Source organism: Lygodium microphyllum, chromosome 13 (assembly GCF_053477565.2).
Source record: "Lygodium microphyllum isolate KBCC chromosome 13, Lygodium_microphyllum_v1.1.10, whole genome shotgun sequence".
NCBI classification, from domain to species: Eukaryota; Viridiplantae; Streptophyta; class Polypodiopsida; order Schizaeales; family Lygodiaceae; genus Lygodium; species Lygodium microphyllum.
The window spans coordinates 74,779,498-74,804,554 of record NC_141147.1 but is presented as its reverse complement, the minus strand read 5'-3'; the positions used below and the strand labels follow the sequence as shown (position 1 = coordinate 74,804,554).

Genomic DNA, 25,057 nt, shown 5'->3' with positions numbered 1-25,057 from the left:
GCCCCACTCCGAGCTAGAGTTTGGATCTGTAAGAAAACCAACCGACTTTCACCAGTCGCTACAGTGCAAAACACCTCCAGAGCTAGTCTCTCTCCCTCCAACATCAGCTCATCATTCTTTATATAAAGAGCGGAATCATCTGCATATTTTGAGTCTAGCAGCTGTGTCTTCTCCCTTATTGGAAGTCCAAGGCCACGTAACCTGCTCACATGTGATCGGAGGAAGTAGAATGTCGCCTCAGCAAAGAGTAAGAACATGTAGAGGCAAGAGGACAGTCTCCGTGGGCAGATCTCTCCAGTCGAAACTCCTCCCCTCTCCTGCCACCTATGAGAACCTTGCTAGTGGCCAATCTATAAAGTGCAAAAACCCCACAGATCCATGCCTGGGGCCAACCTCACCATAGTGCCCTCTAAGAAGTCCCAGTCAACCCTCTCATAGGCCTTCTCAAAGTCCAAGAGGAGTACAACCAATCCCTGACCACTATGCTGAGCCCACTCGGCCTTCTTGTGAAAGCATTGTCTACGATGCTGCTATCTTGGGCAAAACCTGTCTCTGTGTCATGAATGATGTCTGGAAGCACAGGGTGGAGTCGACTACCAATCATCTTGTTCAATACCTTATAGGCCACTGACAACAAGGTCATCGGTCTCCAGTGGGATAGCTCCAATGGTCTCCCCCTTCTTTGGGGAGGAGATTGATAAGACTTGCCGATAGACTCCCTGGCATTCATCCTGAGCTGAAAATCTCTTGAAAGGCTAGCGCTAGGCAGTTCACCACCTCCCAGTACGTAGTGAAGAAGGGCTTAAAAAGATCATCCTCACCCGAGCATTTCGCCCATCCTGTACATGGAAAGCCTCCGCAGATTCCTTCTTTGTGAAGGGGTCTAGGAGGGAGCGTCCCATCTTCTCTATGAACAACGAGGGACAGAATGCAATCCCAGACTTGCTCTCTACAACGTTGTCCTCTGGCTGAATCTGATCTCTTGAGGTGCGAGGTTGATGCACCTGAAAAAACTCCGTGCACATCGTGTCCCCCCTCCACGCCGAAAAGGCTGCTGAGGTACGAAAGGAAAACTCCGAGCACCTGTCCTCGAGACCGGCGAGGGCTGCCCGTGCACACACCTCCTATGTGTGGAGAGTGGGATCTCCAAGTGCCTCATGGAGTAGTCCCTATGTTGCTGCTAGGTGTCGCTGAAGTGCTCTCTCCTCCTCCCAGCTGTGCTGCCTGGTCTGTAGGGCTGCCTCCTGCTGGCAGATCCTGCTCAACTCGGCTAAGACATTTGCAACCTCCTCTGCGATCCAGTTCCTCCTGTCCCACTCGCTAGTCCAGAGTTGCTCAATCTACCTCCTCCCACCTATAGATCGAGTTAGGGATCCGATAGGATCGCGTGCCAAGGGCCAAAATTGGAGCATCAAGTGTGAGGAGAACCGGGCAGTAATCAAACGAGGTGGTGCCAACCAACTGCCCTACCTGGCCTTCTTCAGAGCACCCCCACTCTCCCACATAAAACTAGACCATTCGTTCCAAGAGAGCTCCGGCCAGCCGCCTGTATCCCCAAGAGATGTCCAATGACATGTTCCTCTTGTGAAAAGTTGGGTCCCGCTAGGCATCACATGCTCCTACTGCGAGGAGGAAGACTTTCCATGCCTCCTGCTCCTCCCCTACCATACCCTAGTAGTCTTTGCCTCTGCCCTGCTGGTCCTCTAAGGCTTCCAGGTTGTTGAAGTCTCCTCCAACAATCCAAGAGTCCACCTCTGGAAGTCCTACTACAATCTCCATCTAGAAACTCTTGTGTGCCCTAACCTCTGTAGGAGCATAGACATTGAGGACTCCAAGGCATGAGTCCCCTATGTCTAGTGTGATCCATAGGACCCTCCCTGCCACAATCGTCCCGTGGTCTCGCACGCAAGTAGTAAGTCTTGGGCCAATAGAGGTGCATACGCCTCCACCCCTGCCATGGGCGCCGATGGAGTACTCCCAATAGGTGTGTGAGCGGCCTGGAAGTACCTTCGCTACCCAATGGGCCTGGGCGAGGGTGAGCTTGTGCTCCTGGAGAAGTAAGATGTCGATTTGTTCGGCAAGGGCAAGCTACAAGTCCTGTTGAACAATCAACTTCCTGGAACCCCACTGTAGTGGAGGCTATTTGCATTCCAGGATGCTAGGTGTAAACTCATAGGGAAGCCTGTGAATGACCGAATAGTCGGTGTGGAAGGCTGAAGTTCCTGATGAAGAAGAACTATGGGGCATGTGAATGCACTTTGCCACAGGCTTGGAAGGTGAACTCCATTCCCCCATGGTGGCTCTCGGGCGGACCATGGGGGTAATAGATGCTCAAGGCGGTACCACTAGGGCGTCTATGAACCACGCTGAGAGGTGTGACTCTGTACACTGGTAGAAGCGGGCAGCCTGTGCGAGGGGCCACTCGATCAAATCCATCAGTGAACTCCACTATGGAGGGGCTCGAAAAATAATGCTCAAATGTGGGACCTTGGCTCTAGCTACCAGTTAATATCCATCATGCACCCTGGCCACTGCTCGGAAAAGAGTGCTAGTCCTCCTTCTCCCATCCACTCAGAGATGTGGTTCTCAACCTGGCCCCTCACCTCCTCCACTATATGTGTCATCATCCAGTCTCGTGTATGAGAGGTCTGAAAGAAGAAAGCATAGTTTGGTCCATCCAATGGTGCTAGTAAATGGACCTTGCTGCTCCTTGACTTGCGGACCACGAAGATCCCCACCTCCACAGCTAGTGGAAACTCTCCATGCTCCGCAACTCTCAAGTAGGACCATAGACCGTTGCAAAAAAACTCCTGTGAGAGCAACTGCGCCTGTCTAGAGAAAGTGTGACGGGCGGCTAGGCCAGATGAGCTAGCGGCTATGTGGGGTGGGGAGGGCTAGGCTGCTGAGGAGAAGATATGGGCGTATGAGGCTCGTCACCCCCTATGGGAAGGGAGGGAATGGGTCGGGGGGGGAGGGGGGGGGGGGTGCGCGCGGTTCACATGTACTGGGTGAGGATCAAGGGGACTGACTGATTGGCAAGGGAAATGGTGGGGAGGAGGAAGATTGAGGGATGGTGGGGTGATTGGAGGTATGAGACGGGTGTGAGGGGGGAAGAGTGTTCCTAATGATAACAGAAGTATCTAGTCCAACGCCCTAAGATCCAATTTCTTTGAATGAATTCATTCTTTCTTTAAAAAAATGGAATTCAGAGAAAAAAGGGGCAAGTGTCCTTGGAAGGGGGAGGCTATGGGATACGATCGGGGGGGGGGGGGGGATCCAAGAGGAGGGGGTGGGTGTGGGGGCTGTGGGATCTCGGGTGGGGTAGCCTATGATGCCTCTGTGTGTGGTTGGGGTGGAGATTTGTGATATTGCTGGGTGGGATGAGCTGGGGAGTGTTGCGGGGTGCTTTGTCGGGGGTCCGTCGCCCACTCTCCTACTCTCCCTGCCGTCTCCCTCTGTATCATCGCTTGACCTGTGCAAAGCCATCAGCATCCACATGTGGGCCTGTCAGCGAAGCCGCCTTGGCTCCGAAGCATGTGCAATTTGTTGCCTAATGCCCAAAGTCATGGCAACGCAGGCACTGCCCAAGCTGTCACAATAACCTGCTGCTTGAAGAAGTGTCTACCTGCCTTAATCTCCAGAAACTTAGGTATGTTCTTTGTATCTTTCACAGCTTCCCATACCTTCGCGACCCCTGCGGCTGTCACTGCATCTGCTAAGGAGGCAGGAAGAATTGTGTGCGTCCAAAGTCCCCCACTACTTGACGATACTCTACCGCCAGTCCGGGGAATAGGAGGGTGATCGGGTGTCTAAGAAACCTGTTGTGGAGTGCGAATTCCTCCACTATGAAGCCACTATACCGAGGAACCATATAGATGAGCCCTTTCCTGGAGGCATAAGATGAGCTATCCACTAGCTCATCTTAAGATGAGCTATCACGGGCTACGTCCGCGGAGGTGAGTTGAACCATGAAGATTCCTTAACCCATGAAAACTGCCTCCGCGATCTGCGCTGTGCCAATGCGTAGCGTAGAGTGAAGCCAATCCCGAAGCTGGGCCCCGAATGGAGTCTCCTATGACTTGTTGTTTCTTTCAATTCCACCTCTATGGCACGGACGGCTAAGAGCTGTTTCTAAAAAAGGTCAATGCGCAAGGTGTTTGACTCAGGCGCACTTGCAGAATGCATCGACGTCCTTTGACCAGAGGTTTCCATTGCACGTTCCTGTTGAGGACCTACCGAGCAAGATGTTGTGCTACAGGGGGAAATGTTGCTCCAAACGAGGGGAGTAATTGGGGGGGGAGGGAGGGTTTTGAGTGCTTTGGGATGTTGCTGCTTACAGGTGCTAGCGGCGGAGCAAGAGGTGAGGTAGCGGCATCAAAATGGCAGAGAGGAGGGGACTTCTATCTAAGGTGGTGGCGGCTTACTGGATGCTGGCGGTAGATAGCGAGAGGGAGGTTGAGGGGGCAGCTTGGAGACGAGGAGAGGTCGTGTGGCAAGGGGAGCCGTGGCAGCACGGGGCGCGACAAGACTGGGGGCCACAAGGCGAGGGAGGTGGGGGGCAGTGCGGGGGCCTGACGAAAGGGGGGGATTTCCTGGCGAGAGGGGGAGGTGCAATGCGCCATGGGGGGCAAGGCGGGACAGACGGGGGGTAGCGCGGGCGTGACAGTGGCAGCAGCAGCGCGATGGGAGGAACTAGATTTTCCTCGCTTACTTTGAAGAGTTGAGAGATAGGTGTATACCAATGCGATACACAAATAATAAAAGAATATATTTACACTTAGGGTACGGTACACTTATACCCACAAGGGTATGTTCATCCAAGGGTCATCTAATTTTTGTCCACGTGTGTTATCCTGTTAGACATATATAGTGATTGAAATCTCTATAGAACCCCAACCAACGAATGAAAGTAGCATTCCAAAAGAAAGAATCAAGCATGTGTGTAATATAGTTGCCCTTAGCACATGAATTGGGGTTGGGTGGGGACATAACATCAAAGGTTAATAAAAACCTTTGAGTTTCTCATTTGTTCTCCTCCAACCGTTGTTCCTAAAGGTGCCATAGTCATTGGACACTTTCATTGTGTAGTAACAAGCATTATGTTGGGTCAAAAGGATAAGGAGAGGAAGAAACATTGATCAAATCCAACCAACACAGATTGAACTGCTGAAAAGGCCATGCTAGCCTTGTGACAATCATTGTTATCATCAATCCAAACCCATCTTGACCATGAAAAACATATAGAAAAGATATAGACTACTCTCGTTACACCTCTCAACGATGCACAACCTAAACGGTAGGGGGAAAGAGGGGGTTTTGATGCTTATTAGTTGTTGGAAATAAAAGAAATTCTGATCTATTTGTTTGTGCATACCATATAGGACGTTCATAAATTAAGTTAAAAGGGGTTAAGCAGCACGGCATCCTAATGACTACTTGTAGATTCCCTCGCGTATTTCAGGAGTACGGCATCCTGCAATGGCGATCGATAGTACAAATTGCCACAAATGAATAAGCAATACAAACAACGAGTATACTCCAAATAGCAAAATACGCAGACCACTTACAATCCATTCGTAGTACAAACCTAACATATATTATGCCAATCATGGGATTTTAGCCCTGATGATTTGTCGTCTTTAGAAAATGTGGATCTAAGAGAATGCATCATACCCGTCGGAGTACGGATAGACCTAATAATTTGCTTCACAAAGCGCTCTTCTTTCTCATCTGTCAAGCGCACAATATTTTCACGAGCATATTTCTGATGAAATCAAGCAAAAAATTTATGGGATTGACAGCTATTGTCGTGTAAAGCTTTTGCTTTGGCCAGCAATTTGTATTTAGCATATTCCACTTTCTGTAAAGATTGAACTCTGCCTTCAACCATTCAATGAATGTAAGCAAGCCTCTCTATTCTTGCTAGAGCTACGCCATCACAGAGAACACCTCTTATGGTCCCAAGAGCAGAGATAGGGAGCTGCACACTAGCATACACTCATAGAGTTCTACAGAGCATCGATTACTCCCTCTACTACAAAGCCCTCATTAGACCAACTGGTGACCCCTCACATAGGGCATCACCCTAGACATAGCCACAAAGAGATATAGAGCTCATCATCCATGCCCTGTCAATCCACGCACCTGTAGGAGACATCACCTCGAGATACAGAGGATACTACACTTTCATCGAGGGACCATTCCCCCCTACCTTAACTTCGCTACGTTAGATAGACCCATGAGAGATATCTTGGGATGAGTGTGCCTCCTAAGCAGTTCCACATTGTAACCCTGAGAGGCTGTGAGACTCGAAGCTCAGCTGAGAGTGCAATAGACAGTGTGGAGAGTGAAGTACGACACCCAATGCAATAGATTGAAAGAGTGTAAACTGAAAGTACAAAGTACAACCCTTAAATCTTAGGGTTGTAGGGGGTGTTCACACACGAACATGATAAGTGCTTGTAAGTGTATAACATAGGCACATACCAAAGAAAAGAATAAGTCTAGGGGAAAAAACCTCTCATACCGAGAGTAAAAAGTGCCCCAGTGTCCTACTGATCATCGACACTCCTCTGTTAGCGTAGGCATGAGTGAAACCCAATAAACCCCCCCTAGAGTAAAGAGTGATCAAAAGTACAATGATCATCTGCCAAAGGGGATCAAATTTAAAGCATTGCGAAATGCTTCAAAATTTTCAGGAGGAAGAGCTTTCGTGAAGATGTCTGCCACATTACTGGTGGTAGGACAATAGACAAGGCTAATATAACTTGCATGTAGCCTCTCTCTAACAAAGTGATAATGTATCTCAATGTGTTTCATGTGTCCATGAAACACTAGGTTCCCTGCCATTGCAATGGCACTCTGACTATCAGTGAACAAAGGAGTAGGCTATGTAGCAGATACATCCAGATCAACTAGCAAGCGTCTAATCCATACACATTCAACTGCGGAAGTGAAGCTGGCTTGTATTCAGCTTCACATGACGATGTGGCAACAGTGGATTGTTTCTTGCTAAGCCAAGATATGCAAGATGAGCCAAGAAAGAAACAATTGCCACTAGTGGAGTGACATGAATCATAATCACCAGCCCAATCAGAATCATTGTAAGCATATAACTCTAGTGGTTCCCCCTTGGCATAAACCAATACAAGAGATCTAGTACCGTGCAAGTTACGAAAGACACGCTTAACAACTTGCCAATGTGACATGTGTGGCTGATGCATATATCTACTTAGGGCTGAAACTGCAAACTGTATGTTTGGCCTAGTGTTGCGTAAGTAAATAAGACATCCAACTACTGGAGCATATGTGTGTATATCAAACAAATCACTGTCATCATGCAATGACAGCTTCAGTCCAGGTTTCATTGGTGTACAGACTGGCTTGCAATCCTGTAAGCCAAACCTCTCAAGGAGTTTACCAATGTATCTTGACTGTGATAAACCAATACCTCTAGCATCATGTATGACCTGAATGCTCAAGTAAAAATGCAAAGACCCTAAGTCTAACATCTCAAAGGTTTGTTGCAAATTTTGTTTAAATGCTGAAATCTGATCAGCATGTGTCCCTGTAAGCAATAGGTCATCAACATATAGACAAATGATCAGCATGGATCCCCCCTCTTTACATACGTAAAGGGTAGACCCAGATGAGTTGTTTATAAAACCTTGGCTCAGTAAGAAGGCATCAATCTTTGCATACCAAGCTCTAGGAGCTTGTTTCAAGCCATAGAAAAGCCTATTTCAGCTTGCAAACCAAGTGTGTAGATCCCTTAACTGCAAAACCAATGGGTTGTTGTACATATACTTTGTCACAAAGTTTCCCATATAAAAATGCAGTTTTTGAAACCAACCTTCCTTCCGTGGATGTGGTAAATCCCTGATTACAACTTAATTACAGCAGCAAACAATTAATGCAAATCTGAAAATATGAATTTACCTGCTGATCTTGGACAATTCACACCCGATTGGCCCTAAAATTGATGCGACTTTCCGTATTTCTTTAGCTTTATTGGAGAAAAAATTGATTTACAATGAATTCTCCCAATCCCCTTCGCAATCCAAACTCCCCTTGCTGTCAAAAGTGACCAACAAGTCTTCAATCTGATTTGCCCCTTAATTTGGGCACTTCATTGGCCCTCATCCACTTCAAAGATGATGGAACTGCTCCAAATTCAATGGCTAGCTAGTCCTCCACCTGAATTTAGCTGAAACTTACCTTCAACCTTGAAATATCGAAGTCTTGGAGCTTCCTAGTTCTGGCACGCTTTCTAAGGCTGCTACCAAATCCTAATTTCTGCTGTAAATTAGAGTTTGCAGTAGACAAATTTGCAATTTCTCAGCCTCCAAGGATCCAAATGTTGATATCTTCGGAGCAAGGCTGTGAAATGGCTTGGAGATGAGAGAGAAAGCTATAAAGAGAAAATTCAGAGTTTTGTCACAAAGAATGACTGAAAATTAGTCAAATGCAGCTGCCGTCCTGCCACAACAGCTTGTAGATGCAAAGAACTGAAGAAAATCAGTCATTTATTACTGTTGCCTTGTCTCAACAGCGTTAGATGCTGTCACCTGCTATTGATGGGTCTTCTCCTGCCCCTAGCTGCCTTAAAAGGTCCTCCAATGGCTGCAAATCAAACCAGCAACATCTCCTCCCTCTCTGTTGCAAGCTGAATACACTAAAAATGCTTCTCTCCAGACTCTAAAGACATTTTTCAGTCTTCCATGGGCTTTTTTGACAAGTGGTAGTCTTCCCAAATGGTGTTTCCAGCATTATCCATATTTAAATATTAATTTTTGGTCTTTAAATATTAAAAATTAATCTAATAATTATTTCAATGCCTAGAAAAATAATCTGACTGGCCAATAATTGAATTGGCTAGGCAACTTCCATTCCCGAGTGTCTCTGCGCTATCTTTGACTATCAAATTGGTGTTAGGTATCATTAAACACCACTTCTCTAGTATCACCAACTGACACTTATGGCCAAATGAATGACCTACGCCAACAACTGGCACTAGATACCACCAAGTACCTGTGTAACATAACTTATAGCAAATTTTACCTTTGACATCCTGTGATTTCCTTGGGTCCCGAGCTCATAAATTTACTTTAACCCCAGTTGCACCTCACATGTGCAACATTTACTTAATCATGTGATAAAAAATTAATCCACATGTTAAGTGAGGTTTCAAAAATACATGCCCTCATGACAGTTTTAATATCTAACTAATGTACACTCCATCCATAATAATGGGCAGCCAAAGCAACCGTAGGCTTCATGGTAGTCATTAGAGGTAGAAGCAAATGTCTCCTCATAGTCAATGCCTTTCTTCTGTGCATAGCCCTTAGCTACAAGCATTGCCTTATATTTGTCAATGGATCCATCTACATTCGGTTTTTAGCTTGTAGACCCATTTTGTTCCGATGGCTATTCTTAATGATAGAATCAAATTTAGCTTGCATTGCTGCCTTCCAATGCACACTATGTTGTGCATCCTCAAAACATTCAAGCTCCTCATCATCAATGTACTTGCTACCATAACAAACTCCATGGTATATGCAGTATCATGCATACGAGCTTGCCTTCTAGTACGACCAGCCATGGGTGCATCCAGATGACTATTTTTCATAGTCTGTAAATACCATGTAGGCATTTGTCTTGCCTCCTGACTGTACACAAGCTCTTACTAAATTTCAGATTCAACATTTTGCTGAAAATTGAGATCAGCCAGTAGCTGATTTTTTGCATTTTCCAACAGAGCAGCTGGCTGAACATTAAGTTCACTTGCTGAAGCTCCAGCTGAATCACCAAATGAAATGGGCACTAGCCCTTCAAATACATCACAGGCAGCCTCATATGTGTCAAAACCAGCAAGGGATAATTCTGATTTTTCATCAAAGAGTACATCCCTTACTGACAAATACCTTTCTAGAGACAGGATCATAGAGTCTGTAGCCTTTGCTCTCACTATTATATCCCACAAAAATGCATTTGACAGCCTTGTTATCCAAATTTTTTTTAAGTACCTGGGGAATGTGTGCATATGCAAGACACCCAAAGGTATGAAAGTGTCCAACAGAGGGTTTCGGGCTGTTCCAAACCTCAAAAGGTGTTACATTCTTTAATGCTTTAGTGGGGCATCTGTTTAAAACATGGCAAGCACACATTACGGCTTCCATCCAAAAACTGTGTGGCAAGCTCTTTGCTTTCAGCATACATCTGGCCATCTCCATGAGTGACCGATTCTTCCTCTTTGCAACCCCATTCTGTTGTGGAGTATAAGCAGTAGTGAACTGATGAACAATGCCCTTTTGCTTCAAAAAAGAATTCAGCATAGAAAACATATATTCCCCTCCTTGGTCCAAACGAAGAGTCTTTATTCTATAGCCAAATTGGTTCTCAACAAGTGCTACAAAAGCCAAAAAATGCATCATACACTTCTGACTTTTTCATTAAAGAATAGACCCAGCAGAAGTGTGTAAAGTCATCAATAAAGGTCACAAAATAGTAACATCCACCCAATGACTTTGTCTGCATAGGGCCACATACATCTGAGTGCACTAACTGCAACCTGGTTGTTGCTCTAAAAGCAACATCACAGGGAAACGAAAAACGATGCATTTTTTCCAAAATACATCCTTCGCACAAGTGCTCAGGAGGTCTCTCCACTAAAGGTAATCCATCTAGCATCTACATACGCTGCACGAGCATCAAGTTGCCAAAGTTCACATGCCCCATCCTAGCATGCTATAACTCTGCCTGTATCATAGCTAGAGTAAGAGTGGATGTCAAATACGCTGATTGATCAATTGAAAGAGCATCCACCTCATATAGCCCATGACATAAAGTGCCAGTCAGGACCAAAGTCATGTGTTCGTTATCTCTTACCATGCATTTGTCATCATCAAAGGTGACCTGCAATCCACAACGTGCCAAAGAAGAAATAGAGAGCAAATTCTTCTTTATACTTGGTACAAACAAAGCATCCTGTAGTAAACGAATAGAGCCATCAATGGCTGTGAGCACAATCTCCCCAATACCTCTAGAAGGGTATGATGCATTATTGGCACACTATACAGACTTACCAATTGGAGCTGCACCGATAGAAGCAAATAAATCTCTGCGAGATGTGATGTGCCTAGAAGCACCACTGTCAAAAAACCAACTGTCTGCATCCTCGGTAGAGCTAAATGCTCTATCAGCCCAAGAAGAGTCATAACTGCATGTGTAAAAGCAATAGTCCCTATTTGCAACAAAGGAGCTGATTGAGTAGCAGTGGAGGGAGCATCAGAAACAGACATTCCTGACTCCTTTTTCTTCTCCTTGGCGATGCGCTTTCTATATTCAATGATGTAATGGCCTGGCTTCTTGCAATAATGGCATTTTTCCTTCTTGGCTTGCGTGTCTCCTTGTTTTTTATTGGCCTGTGAAGTACTTGAACTTCTAGAGTTCTACGGAACATTCTTTACTTGGTTGCCTTTGCCCTTCTGTCTTGCCATAAAAGCCTACTCAAAGGCTATGGCATCCACACCACTATTTCTTCTTGTTTGCTCCTCCTCTAGAAGCAAACTAACTAACTGAAAAAAAGTAATAGGCTGTAGGGCAATCCTCATGGTGTGGTTTAGGGCTATATGAAAAGCCAAGTACGAGGGCAATAATTAGTTCAATGTAGTAGATATCAACTCTGCATCTAAATAGTACTCATCAACATTCATAAGCTGCTCACGCAAGTCCTGAATTTTGTTCAAGTGATCCTGCATAGAATCACCCTCATTCATCTTCAATGTCTCAAGCTCTTTCTTTAAGAAAGGGATACGAGTCTCATTCTTACTAGCAAACATCTGCTCCAAAGTTAGCCAAGCTTCTCGTGAAGAAGTTGCAGATCGAATGTGAGGGATGATGGATAGCTGAACTGCCAATGCAATCAGTGAGACAAAGCTTGTGCATCTCGTGTATCCCATGCTTTTTGAGCTACTGATCTCTGGGAAAGTGGCTGAAGTGGAGCAGGCTGAAAAGGCTAAGGTGCCCATTGTCCACGTCCTCCTAGAGGAGGAGTAGGAGAATCCACAACTCCGGGCCTAACTTCTTCTTTGCTAACATAGTCCCAAAGATTTTTCGCAACTAGCACATTCTTCATCATGAAGGACCAAAGTAAGTAGTTTTTACCATCCAATCTGTCCTCCTTGGATACATAGATAAATACATCCCCTCCTTGATTTTCCATGATAATCAATACCAAAAGAAGGCAAAAGAGCAATGTCCAAGCTAGATTAACATGGAAATCTCCAAAATTTTCAGAAATTACAGCAAATAGCTTGCTACACTTAGTACACTGAGGTACACTCGTCAAAATTGTGTGTAATGTACGCAGTCCAAGGTGCATTCAATGCTCAGCAACACTGTATTAGCAAAAACCCCAAAATTTTCAAAAACAGTCTATCTTTGACATTGAGACTGCAATATATTTGCTAATGTCCACACAAAGATAAAAAGCCCCAAAATTCTTGACTTATTTGCCAAGAAATTTGCATCAATCATGTCCCAGACACGTATTCAGATTTCTGTGCCTCCCCTTGTAGAATCCCCTTGTCCAGAGATGTCCAGAGATGAATCTGGAATAAAATAATAATAATTTTTTTAAAAAAATTATCTCAATGACTAGTCGAGCTAATGGCCACAAAGCAAGGCGTCAAGCAGCATTGGAGGAGGGCATGGTGCACCCTAGCACAGGCACTGGCGGTGTTGGAGGCGGGTGTGGTGAGCACTAGCAGAGTCCAAATGGCGGAAGGGCAGGAGGTGTCAGGTGGGCAGGAAGCGGCAGTCGCCCAAGGTCCGGATGGTAGGTGGCAAGCGGCAGAGTCCAAGTGGGCGAGCGCAAGTAGGCAGCGCTCCCAAGCAGACAGGCACGCTCAGACTAGGGCGGGGGTAGCATAGAATAGGCAACGCAAGAAGGCATCGCTGCTGGCGCTGGGGAGGCTACAGGAGACGGGTAGCACTAGTGCTGGAAATCTTCAGCTGGTGAACTCATGGAGCTTGAGGATAGAGTAGAGCTGGGCTGAGCTCTGATACCAAATGTGAGAGGCTGAGAGGATTGAAGCCCAACAGAGAGTGCAGGACAGTGTGGAGAGTGAAGCACGACACCCAATGCAATAGATTGAAAAAGTGTAAACTGAAAGTACAAAGTACAACCTTTAAACCTTAGGGTTGTAGGGGGTGTTGAATATTCTCACCCGAATATATAAGTGCCCATAAGTGTGTAACATAGGCACATACGAAATAAGAGAATAAGTCAGGGGGAAAAAACCTCTTGTACCGAGAGTAAAAAGTGCCCAGTATCCTACTGATCATCGACACTCCTCTGTGAGCATAGGCGTGAGTAAAACCCAATAGTAACTAGCTTAGACAACATTTTGAACTCATTAGCTATGCACTATTTGTTGTTTATCTTCCATTTAGTTAGTCACAACATTAGATGAGAACTATTTAGGGACTTGGAGAAATTTCATAACTTTTCAGATGTAACACGTTGGTCTTATAGGCTGATTTGGTCTTTTTTAGACATTAATATAACTTTCTCTCTTTCAACTTAAAATGACTATGAGATGGATATGCCTGTAAATCTTATTCATGGTTTGCACTACGGAACTCAAGAACATGCACATGCTTTACTTTTTGATTCATGCTATGCAGTTAGGAATTCAAACATGGATCTGATTAAATGTAAGAGCTACAAGCAAGTTGTTGTACCTCTGGCCAGATTTCCAGCTTTTGATGAGACCATTACATCTCCTACAATTCTTATGATTGTACACATATCTCTTTTCTCCTTTTTGCAATCTCGAGAAAGATTTTCCTACCCAAAAATGATAGATGCCAAACTTAAATGTGCATTCTCTCTTGTAAAATAAGCAGTCAATATGCATAAGTGCATGTACGTTTTCACTTATGGATCATAATCATAAGCATAGCTGAACACTTCTTTGAGTGCATAAAAGTACTTTTGCAAGACATACAAAGCTTATTGATATACAAACAAGAATATGCTTGTAAGCAACTATGCATGTGAAGCTAAAAATCAATCCTAAATTCAACCAAAATAAAGGAATCCCAAACTTCAATCTTCCCTTCTCCAAGAAAAAGATCATTCTATTAGTTTATAAGAAACCTAGAAAAGGCCTTTCAAAGTAAATAAGTGTATCATAAGCGCTACATACCCACAGAAACAAGTTCGAATGGCCAACCCATGCTTTTTAACACCCCATTTTAAGACAAAACATTGCAACCAATAGCTAAGAATCTTCTTTATAAAACAATATTCCTTGCTTCCCCTATCTGACACATGTAACCATCTTGCTTACCAAGGCCTTTGAGTGGATGAAATGACTCACCTAATTGGCTATTTATTGAGCCCTTGTACTAGACTCTACCTTCTCTATCCACACGCTCAAGCAAAATCATATGCAATCAAGGAATCTCTCTTTCTTGGGATGAGAGTACCCCCAAAGCAATTCCACATTGTATCTCGTTTTGACATTAGTTTGTACTCATCTACTATGTATTGGTTATTCTCCATTTAATTAGTCATAGCATTAGATGACAACTATTTTGAAACAGAGGGTCTTCACCCTACAGCCACATTGATTTTCAGCAAGTGCTAGAAAAGCCAAAAATGCATCATACAATTCGGACTTTTTCACCAAAGAGTAGACCCAACAAAAACGAGTAAAGTCATCAATGAAAGTGACAAAATAGTAACAGCCACCCAATGACTTAATTTGCATAGGGCCACATACATCTAAGTGCACAATCTATAACCTGGTAGTTGCTCTAAAAGCAACATCACGGAGAAATGAAAAACGATGCATTTTCCCCAAAACACATCCCTCCCATATGTGCTCAAGAGGTCTCTCTAAGAGAGGTAAACCATCAAGCATCTGTGTACGCTGCATAAGCATCGAGCTACCATAGTTTACATGCCCCATGCAAGCATGCCTTATCTCCACCTGTGACATAGCAAAAGTAAGAGTGGAAGCTAGATAGACTGACTGATCAACTGAAAAAGCATCTAACTCATATAACCCATGACATAAGAGTACCAATCAAAACCAATGTCATGTGTTCCTTATCTTTCACCATACATCTATCATCATCAAAGGTGACCTGCAAACCACACCTTGCCAAAGAAAAAATAGATAACAATTTCTTCTTTATACTTGGCACAAACAAGGCATCCTGCAACCGAAGAATAGAGCCATCAATGGTTGTCAGCACAATCTTCCCAAAACCTCTAATAGGGTATGATGCATTGTTGGCACACTATACAGACTTGCCAACCGAGGTTGTAATAACAGAAGTAAACAAATCTGTACGAGATGTGATGTGCCTAGATGCAACACTGCCAAAAAACCATGTGTCTCCATCCTTAGTAGAGTTAAATGCTCTATCATCCCAAGAAGATTCATAACTACATGTGTAAAAACGATAGTCCTTGCTTGCAACAAAGGATGCTGACTAAGTAGCAATGGAAGGTGCATCAAAAACAGGCATCCCTCACTCCTCCTTGGCTATGCGCTTTCTACACTCACTATTGTAGTGGCCTAGCTTCTTGCAATAGTGGCACTTGCCCTTCTTGGCTTGCATGCCCCTGTCTCTTATTGCCCTGTGAAGTACCTGAAGTCCCAGAGCTTTGCAAAGCATTCTTTGCTTGGCTGCCCTTGCCCTTCTGTCTTACCATAAAAGCTTGCTCAGAGGCTATAACATCCATACCACTAGTCTTTCTTGTCTGCTCCTCCTCTAAGAGCAAACTGACTAGTTGAAGGAAAGTAAATGGCTGTGGGGAAATCCTCATAGTGAGGTTCAAGGCCATATAAAAGGCCAAGTATGAGAGCAGCAATGAATTCAAGGTAGTAGATATCAACTGCGCATCTGAGTAATACTCATCTACATTTGTAAGCTGCTCACGCAACTCTTGAATTTTATTTAGATGATCCTGTATAGAATCACCCTCATCCATCTTTACAGTCTCGAGCTCTTTCTTCAAGAAAGAGATGTGTGTCTCAGTCTTTCCAGCAAACATCTGCTCTAAGGTCAGTCATGCTTCTTATGAAGAAGCTACAGACCGAATGTGAGGGATGATAGACCGTTGAATAGCCAATGCAATCAGTGACAAAGCCTTTGCATCCCGTGTATACCATGCCTTTTGTGTTGTTGATCTCTAGGGAAGTGGCTAAGCTAGAGCGAACACGCTGAGTTGCCCATTGTCCACGTCCTCCTAGAAGAGTAGCAAGAGCTGCAACTCCGGGCCTAACTGCTTCACCGCTGATAAATCCTCCTTGGATAGGTATGTAAATACATTACCTCCCTGATTTGCCATGTAAATGTTGCTAATTAGAGAGCAAAAGAGCACTATCTCAAGCTGGATCAACCTGGAAATCTCAGAATTTCCAGAAATTACATTAAGTACTTTTCTGTATTTAGCAAACTTAATCACACTGTCAAAACTGTCTGAAATGCATATTTGTCCAAGGTGCAATAAATGTTCAGCAGCACTGAAAATACAAAAGCCCCAAAATTTCTCGTCCCAAAATGCACGAAATCAGTCTATTTTCACAGATGTACATGTGTCAATCACTAAGCTGACTGCAAAAGCCCCAAATGTCTGGCCCAAAATGCACAAAATTTCTGCAGTAATTGTGTCCCATACATGTACTGGAACTGCAAATGCCTGCCCCGGCAATAAGCCCCTTCCAGAGAAGTAAATCTGAATTTTTTTAAAAAAAATACACATTTCTCTTTACCTTGATTTCCAAAGTTGACCTAGACTATTAGAGAACCTTCGGCTGACTTGGCGAGCTGGCTGGTGTCACAAAGCGGACTGGAGCAGGAGGGCAAACTGGAGCAGACAGGCAGCCTGGATCAGACGGACAGTGCTATAGCAGATGGGCGGAGCAGGTGTGAGGCAGGTGGCAGGTCGAAACCAGCTGTGCAAGAGCCAGCAGTGCCTGAGGCACAGTTGACAAACGGCATCTAGAGCAGGCAGGTGTGTCGGGACACAGCACAACAAAAAGCACTGCCTAGGGCGCTGCACAAGGCGCAAGGAGCTGGTGGCGCCTCCAAGAAGGAGCAGATAGAACTGGAGCTGCAGGAGGAGCTACCACAATTGGAGCTGCACTGGCGGGTGGGGCAAAATGCTAAGAAGATCAGCTAGCCACTGTCTCAACTGTGAGCTGAGAGCCAGCTCTAATACCAAATGTGAGAGGAAGAGATCGAAGCTCAACTGAGAGTACAGTAGACAATGTAGAGTGTGAGAGCACGACACCCGATGAAATAATCTGAACTGTAAGTTGCAAGTACAAAGTACAACCCTTAAAGCGTGTAACGTAGGCACATAAAATAAAAGAAATAAATCTAGGGGAAAAAACCTCTCGTACGAAGAGTAAAAAGTGCCCTAGTGTCCTATTGAAGATCAGCGACACTCCTCTATGAGCGTAGGCGTGAGTCAAACCCAACAGAAAAGACGCTCTGGTTTCCCCCCCCCCCCCCCCCCCCTTTCTCTCTCTCTCTCTCTCCCCCCCCGCCCGCAAAAGGAAAACATTGGAAACACAAACGTACACAGAGAGAGAGAGAGAGTGTGTGTGTGTGTGTGTTTGCCAATACTCCGCTTGGCGATTATGTCCAGCATAATAATGAAACTTTTTCTGACGCGGGAACTGATGACGTGCTGGAAGCCACGGTGGACCCGAAATCAGTCTTGCGGTCTTTTTCGGTGTTTTATGACCGTGCCGTTATACTTTTCTTCACTGGCAAGATCCTAGTGCTTTCACATATTCGCCAGTGGATGCACCATTTATTGCAAGGGGAGTGTGTTGAGGAGATATTCCTTGGACCTCGCGGCTTTTATGAGGTGCTGTTGAAATCGGAAACACATCGAGCTCAGCTCCTGTCCAAGTTGCCATTATTCTTTGATCGCCGCTTGGTCCATGTTGTACCATGGCGCCCTATGGGAGACTTCCAGCGTCTGCTTCAACGAGAATGCCCGGTGTGGGTGGAAGTGGAAAATTGTCCGGCGGTCTATTGGCCATTGTTGAAGGATGCGATGGCAGTTGTGGGAACAGTGCTAGTTCCCCCAAGCCTCAGGGCTATGAATCAAAACCGTTTATGCATGTTATGGGACACGGCCAGGAAAAGGCCTGCGTGGCTTCGCCTCAATTGTTCTGGCATGCATCCTTTGCATTTTCGCTTGAAATGGGGCAACTTTGCAGGACACTGCTTTTCATGTGGTAAATTGGGGCATTTTATGGCCGAATGCCCCGAAAGACAACCGTCTTCCGAGGATGTGCATGTTGTGCTGCCTAAGGATGGCATGGTGCTTGATACCCCGGCACAGGAGGCACTTCAGCCACCTAATGTCATGGATAAAGGCAAACAACAGGTCTTGGGTTTGGATTCCCGTAGCACTGATTGGATTGAGGCACGTCAAAAAAAAGGTAAAAAGTTGGATGCAGGCCTGGCGGATCTTGGGCCTAATGCTTCACAGGATTCCGTGCGCACGTATATGCGAAGGAAAGAAATGTTCACTTCACCGCATGCTGCGCATACTATGGCCCCGTCTGCCCCCCGTAATCAGTCTACAAGTCTATACAGACGGTCCCAAGGGCACACATGCTAAGCTGGCATTTGATACAAAAGGTAATGTGATTATACCCTGGGATCGGCGTTATCCCCGCCCCACTCCCAAGGCAGTGGATTTTCCTTCTACCTCTAAAGCAGGTCGCCAGAATTCGTTTGCAGTATTGGCTGATTTTCTGGATGAGAGTGTTCTGGATGCTCTCGCGGAAAAGGTGAAATCGAGGCAATAGGCGCCTCGTTCCTGACTTCCTTTTTTTGAAGATATATGAAGATAGCCACGTGGAATGTGCGAGGCGATTGCTCTCGCCATAAGCAACATGCCATGTGGACTGTCTTGCATGAGAACCAGTGGGATGTATTGTGTGCAGTTGAGCACAAAAGTCACGATGAAGCAGGAAAAGTTGTGGATTGTCATGGATTCCGTCTGTTTTACGCAGGGACACATGCTACGCACTATTCGGGCGTGCTGATGATTGTCCATGAGAAATACCAGCCTGTTCTTGTTAAAAATGATGTGCACGGCCGCTTTCTGGTAATCGCAGTCTTATTTGAAGGAGAGATTTTATGGTTGCTGGGCCTCTATGCTCCGAATGATCCTGCATCTCGACGGGATCTTTGGTCGACTTTGCAGGGCTCGATGTCACTTGGCCGAAGGGGGTTTTTCATGGGAGATTTCAATATGTGTGTTGACTCTTCTCAGTCCACTTCAGGGCATTCGGTAATGGATGCGCCGGAAAGCCGGCTGTGGAATTCCTTTGCTTTGCGCGTACTTAAGCAACATCTTTGGTCGTGGCTTCACCCTTCTTTTTCAAGGTTTACTTTTCATTCCGCACAATATGCAACTACTTGGTCGCGGTTGGACCGAATGTATATCATACAGGGGGATGATTTTCTTCCCGAGATGCTGGAAATGAAGGTCTTGCAGCAATATGCATTATCGGACCATTTCCCCCTCCAGCTTGAGATGCGGGCACAACCTATTACACCTTTTATGCAGTTGCTGGATAGGCTCCCTTTACATTTCAACTCCTCTTATTTGAAGCATCCAATTTTTCAGGGCTATATGCAGCAATTGATTAAGAGGTTCTTATTGGACTTCGCCTCTGAGGGCTTGGCTTCATTTGCACGGCTGCTCTCTAATGTGCAACGGGTTGCTCAGCAGTATGGGATCCATCATGCCTCTCTTTGTCGGCGACGTCGACATGCAGTAGAGGACTTACTGGCTTTGGTTCATTCGTTGCTCGTGGATACCCCAGATGATGATTTTCTGCTGTCACTGGAAATGCATTTGGCCCATCTTATTCAAGTGTTTCAGTTGAAATCTTATCAACAGGCCAAGCTACATAACTTGACTAACACATTGCAAGATAGTGCCTGCCAGTCTCATAAGTTCTTTCGCGCCTTGCATGCTTCTCCTGCTCGCGAAAATATGACTAGACTCCAGGATTCGGAAGGTCGCATGGTCACTGATCCGCAGACCATTGTCAACATGTGCAGAAATTATTTTATGGAACTTCTTGGTTCTTCTCCCTCGCCTTCTAGCCAGGTTACGCATGCCCGCTCGGTCTTCTATCATCTGGTCCGCCAGCAGGTTCCACTTTATATGCAAGCCACTTTGGAGGCGGATATTTGCGAGGAGGAGGTTATGGATGTTTTGTTACACCTGCCTAAGGATAAAAGTCCTGGTTGGGATGGTCTCACTAATGAATTCTTTGAGAACTCGGCCACGCAGCTGGTGAAGCCATTGGCGGTTATGTTTCAGCAGGTTTGGGAAACAAGGGTCATGCCTTCCTCATGGAAAGAAGGCCTTATCAAACTGATTCCAAAGGTCCCTTCGCCCTCAATGCTACAACATTGGAGACCAATTTCTTTGATGGGCTCGATGTATAAAATCTTCTCCAAAGTGCTGGCGAATCGGCTTCACAAGCACCTTCCAGCTATTGTGCATCCTCTCCAATATGGTTTCATTAAGGGCCGCAACATTCTGCATAATATCTTAAATGTGCAAATGGCTATTAACTATGCGCGGCACTCCAGTTAGGAAGTGGTATTGATTCAATTGGACTTGGAAAAGGCTTTTGACTATGTGGATTGGTCTTTCATTGCAGATCTTATGTCTGCTATGGGCTTTGGTACTCGGATGTCCCGATTGATCTACACCATTAGTGCTGCGGCTTCTTCAAGAGTTATGCTCAATGGTGGGGTTACAGAGCCATTTGTCCTTGCACGCTCGGTCAGACAGGGTTGCCCTTTGAGCCCTCTCTTCTTTGCCTTGGCGACTCACCCGGTCCTTTCAATGTTATCCTCAATGGCAGCTTCTGCTCAGCTGGCAGGATTGTCTCTTCCTTTGGGGTAGCACTTCATTAGCCAATCTTTGGCTGATGACACCTTTATGATTTTGCGGGCGGACAGGGACAACATTCGAAAGGCATTAGATGTTTGGACACTCTTTGGTCAGGCCTCTGGTCTTCGCATCAATGCCTTTAAATCAGCCATACTCAGTTGCACGAAGCCTGATTTATAGTCATTAGGCTTGCAGGGCCAGGTGGTTTCCCATGGCTCCATTGTCAGGCATCTTGGACACCCATTGGGGGTGGATGTACGGCCAAAGGACCTACTGGAGTGGATTTCACAAAAACTGGCAGCGAAGTTTATGTATTGGAAGTCACAAGCGTGGCCATTCCATATCCACCTCAAAGTGGCTCAGACAATTATGCTACCAATGCTAACGTATTTCCTGCCATTGTTGCCGTGGACGCCTACTACTTTGAAGGCTCTCACTCATCCCATTCGTTTCATACTATGGAAGAAGGATTCACTGCAGGCAGGTATTTCGTGGATTTCATGGTCACATACATGTACCCCTAAACGCATGGGTGGTGGAGCTATTTTGGATGCAGAAACTCATATGCTGGCTCTTCGTTGGTCTCTTTTTCGTGCCATGTGTGTGGATCATCACCCGTGGACCATTATAGCCCGTTATTTTCTTGAGGACAGCGGGCTACGCCATGGTAATACACGACTTCGGGCCTCTTGGTGGCATGTCCTTAATGCTGACTCTCGATTTTCCAGTCCCTCTTCCTCTCTGTTACTGCACTTGGTCGGCTCTTGGAAAGTGGTGCTCCAAAAGGCCCGTTGACATCCAGTAGGGGACCACTTGCAAACTAACTTCTTTTAGCTGGAATTGTTGGCAGTATCGAGATTACTTTCATGGGAAGACAAACATCAGCTCAGACCGAGATTTAACTGCATGGCCCGTTTAGGTGTGACTTCGATTGCGGATGCTACCCTTGCCACTCGCAATGTCCTCGCATCGTTTCGGACTGCTAGGAGACCTTTTAGGATCCCGCGCGGATACCATGGTTTATGGGAACAGCTTTTGTCGGAGCTTCACGGTAGGCAACCCTTTCCTGCCCTGGCTGTGGATCGTCCTTGGCAGGACTGGGACCTTGCAGGCCGGTTGAGTCTGGAAAAGGCCTCTACTAATCAGGTGTATCATCTTTTCATTCAAGATCACCAATGGCTGGGTGTGAAAGCTAATATTATTTGGGGACTGCGGAAATCGCAGTCATGGTGGCAGGCAACGGTGATGGAGGGCTGGCTGAATAAGGCACCTTTCAAATGCAAGGTCTTTCTTTGGCGGGTAATGATTGGTGGTCTTCCTCTTGCCTCGGCCCTTTCCAAGCGTAGAATCTCGAATGGCAATTGTTTCTTCTGTACCACTACTGCGGAATCGGCCCGACATCGTTTTCTTTCTTGCCCGCTCGCCAAGAATATCTGGTCACTCTTGTCGCAAATCTGGCGCGCAGTGGTGGGGTCCTCACTAACTCCTTTCGATTGGGTTTTTGTGCGCCCAAAGTACCCACACCGCCACAGTTACATATGAAGATCTTATTTCACTTTTTCAGATACTGGGGATGCTGGCACATTTGGACCACGCGCAATGGTTTTCTCTTTGATTCGGCCTCTAATATACCGAGACATATTGCTAGGCTTAAAGGGCTCTTGCATTGGTAGCTAGATCTCATCCGGCACTCCGACTTGCTCCCTCGGGAGGATTTGCTTCCCTGGCATATTGCAATTGTCTCTGGGTCGTTGCCATGATTGGTGTAACCTTTTTTGTGCATTAGTACGGGGATTTTCCACATGTTGGCCTAGGGCCCTCGTGTCTCTTGTAATCATGTAATCATGTAATCTTGTACCTTTTTTTCGTAATTAATACAATTACCTTTTACGGAAAAAAAAAAGAGAGAGTGTGTGTGTGTGTGTGTGTGTGTGTGTGTGTGTGTGTGTGAGAGAGAGAGAGAGAGAGAGAGAGAGAGAGAGAGAGAGAGAGATGAATAGATGCCCATAGATTATGCACAAAACACAAAACAAAAGGTGTTCTAGTGTAGTTGGATTTGGAGGCGGCCTTTGATTTCCTAGAATGGTCTTTTATTGTGGATCCCATGCAAACCATGGGTCCTGGCTCTTGCATATCCAAGTAGATCTATACTATCAGTATGGATGCTACATCCCGTGTTGTTCTTAATGGTGGAGTCATTGAGCCCTTTCCCCTTGCACACTTAGTTCAATAATGCTGCCCTCTAAGCCCTCTCATTTTTGCACTTATTGCTCACCATATTCCTTCTATGTTGTCCTATTTTGTTGATATGGGACAGCTGACTAGTGTATCTCCACCTTCGCACCAACATTTTGTTGGCCCTTCACACCAACATTTTGTTGGCCAAGAGCTGTTGATTGATGATACATTCATGTTTCTAAAAGAAAATGCTTCTAAGCTTCACAAAGCTTTGGGTGTTTGGGAGCTATGTGGACATGCATCTGGTCTCCATCTTAATGCTGCCAAATCCTCCCTTATTGCTTCTACTAGCTTGAATTTGCAGACTTGGGGTGGCAAGGTGGTGTTGTTCTACAAGGAGACATTGTGAGGCATCTTGGCTATCCCTTGGGTGTGGATGTGCAACCAAAACTCTTGCTAGAATGGATATCATAAAAATTAGAAGCCAAAATCTCAATTTTGGCCATTTCATGTGCTCCTTAAAGTGGCGCAAACCATTATGCTCCCCGTGCTGAGTTACTTTTTGCCATTGCTACCTTGGACTAATGCTGCCTTGAAGGATCTCACCCACCACTTCCATTTTATACTATGGAAGAAAGATTCTGTGCATGCTAGCATATCATGGATATCCTTGAATCATTTTTGTACACTGAAATCCATGGGGTCTGGGGCTGTTTTGGATATTCAAACCCATATGACAGCCCTTCGCTAGTTGCTTTTGCAGGCAATGTGTGCTAGTCAATAACCTTGGACAGCAACTGCCCCTTTTTTTCTTGAGGATCGAGGTCTTTGGCATGGTAATACGAAGATTCAGGATTCGTGGTGCCATGTCCTTAATGTTGAGGTTTAGTTCTCTACATCTACTTCAGTTCTTCTCATCCATTTGGTGTGTTAGTGAAGAATGGTGCTTTGTAAGGTCCAATGGCACCTCGGAGAGAGGACAGATTGGCTGCCAAATCTTTCCAAATGGAAATTCTAGCGGTGTCTCGTATGTTTTCCTAGGAGAACAAATCAGAGAACGAACCTAAGTTTAGCCATATGATTCACCTTGGATTGGTCTCGGTGGCTGATACTACTCTCTTGCCTCAAGGCACACTGAGGTCTTTTTGCACCATCAGATAGTCCTTTCGGGTCCCTCATGGCTACCTAACCTTTGAAGCAAGGTCTCCAAACTTTTTGCAGGACCGCCAACCCCTCCTATCCTAGATTCTAATTGTACGTGGTAGGATTGGGACCTTGCAAACCATTTGAGTCTCCAATCTTCTTTGGTTAATTAGATTTACCATCTCATGATCAAAGATCATTCATGGTTGACCATCAAAGCCAATGCACTTTGGGGATTGCACAAATCTAAAGCCTGGTGGAAATTGACAATGATGGAAGGATGGCTCAACAAGACGCCATTCAAATGTAACATATTCATTTGGCACATGCTAGTGGGTGGTCTTCTCCTTGCTTCGGCTCTTCAACACAGAGGTATTTCCAATGGGAGTGTTGGGTTCAACTCACGCCTACACTCACAAAGGAGTGTCGGTGATGTTCAATAGGACACTAGGGCACTTTTTACTCTCCATACGAGAGGTTTTTTCCCCCAAATTTATTCCCTTTATTTTATGTGCCTATGTTACACAGTTTTGGGCACTTATCGTGTTTCACACACTTCGGATGTCAACACCCTCTTACAACCCTAAGGTTTAAGGGTTGTACTTTGTACTTGCACCTTACACTTCAGATTATTGCATTGGGTGTTGTGCTCTCACACTCTACACTATCTACTCCACTCTCAACTGAGCTTTGATCTCTTCTTGTTCTCACATTTGGTATCAAAGCTGAGTTTAGCTTAATCTTCTCTCTCTTTGCTCTATGACC

The 25,057-nt window shown here is 45.3% G+C and overlaps 1 protein-coding gene across 12 annotated transcripts in view; it reads right to left on the bottom strand.

Annotated features, from left to right (window-relative positions):
- The window catches only part of LOC148026779 (uncharacterized), a 219,631-nt gene that overhangs the window by 26,059 nt on the left and 168,515 nt on the right, over positions 1-25,057 (bottom strand). For all 12 annotated transcript variants that reach the window (XR_015692898.1, XR_015692897.1, XM_087691290.1 and 9 more), the window contains one exon: positions 13,747-13,852. Coding sequence is in view for 10 of the 12 variants with exons in the window: in XM_087691290.1 (XP_087547416.1) it covers positions 13,747-13,852 (106 nt within the window). In the remaining 2 variants the exon portion in view is untranslated. The remainder of the gene's footprint in view (positions 1-13,746; positions 13,853-25,057) is intronic.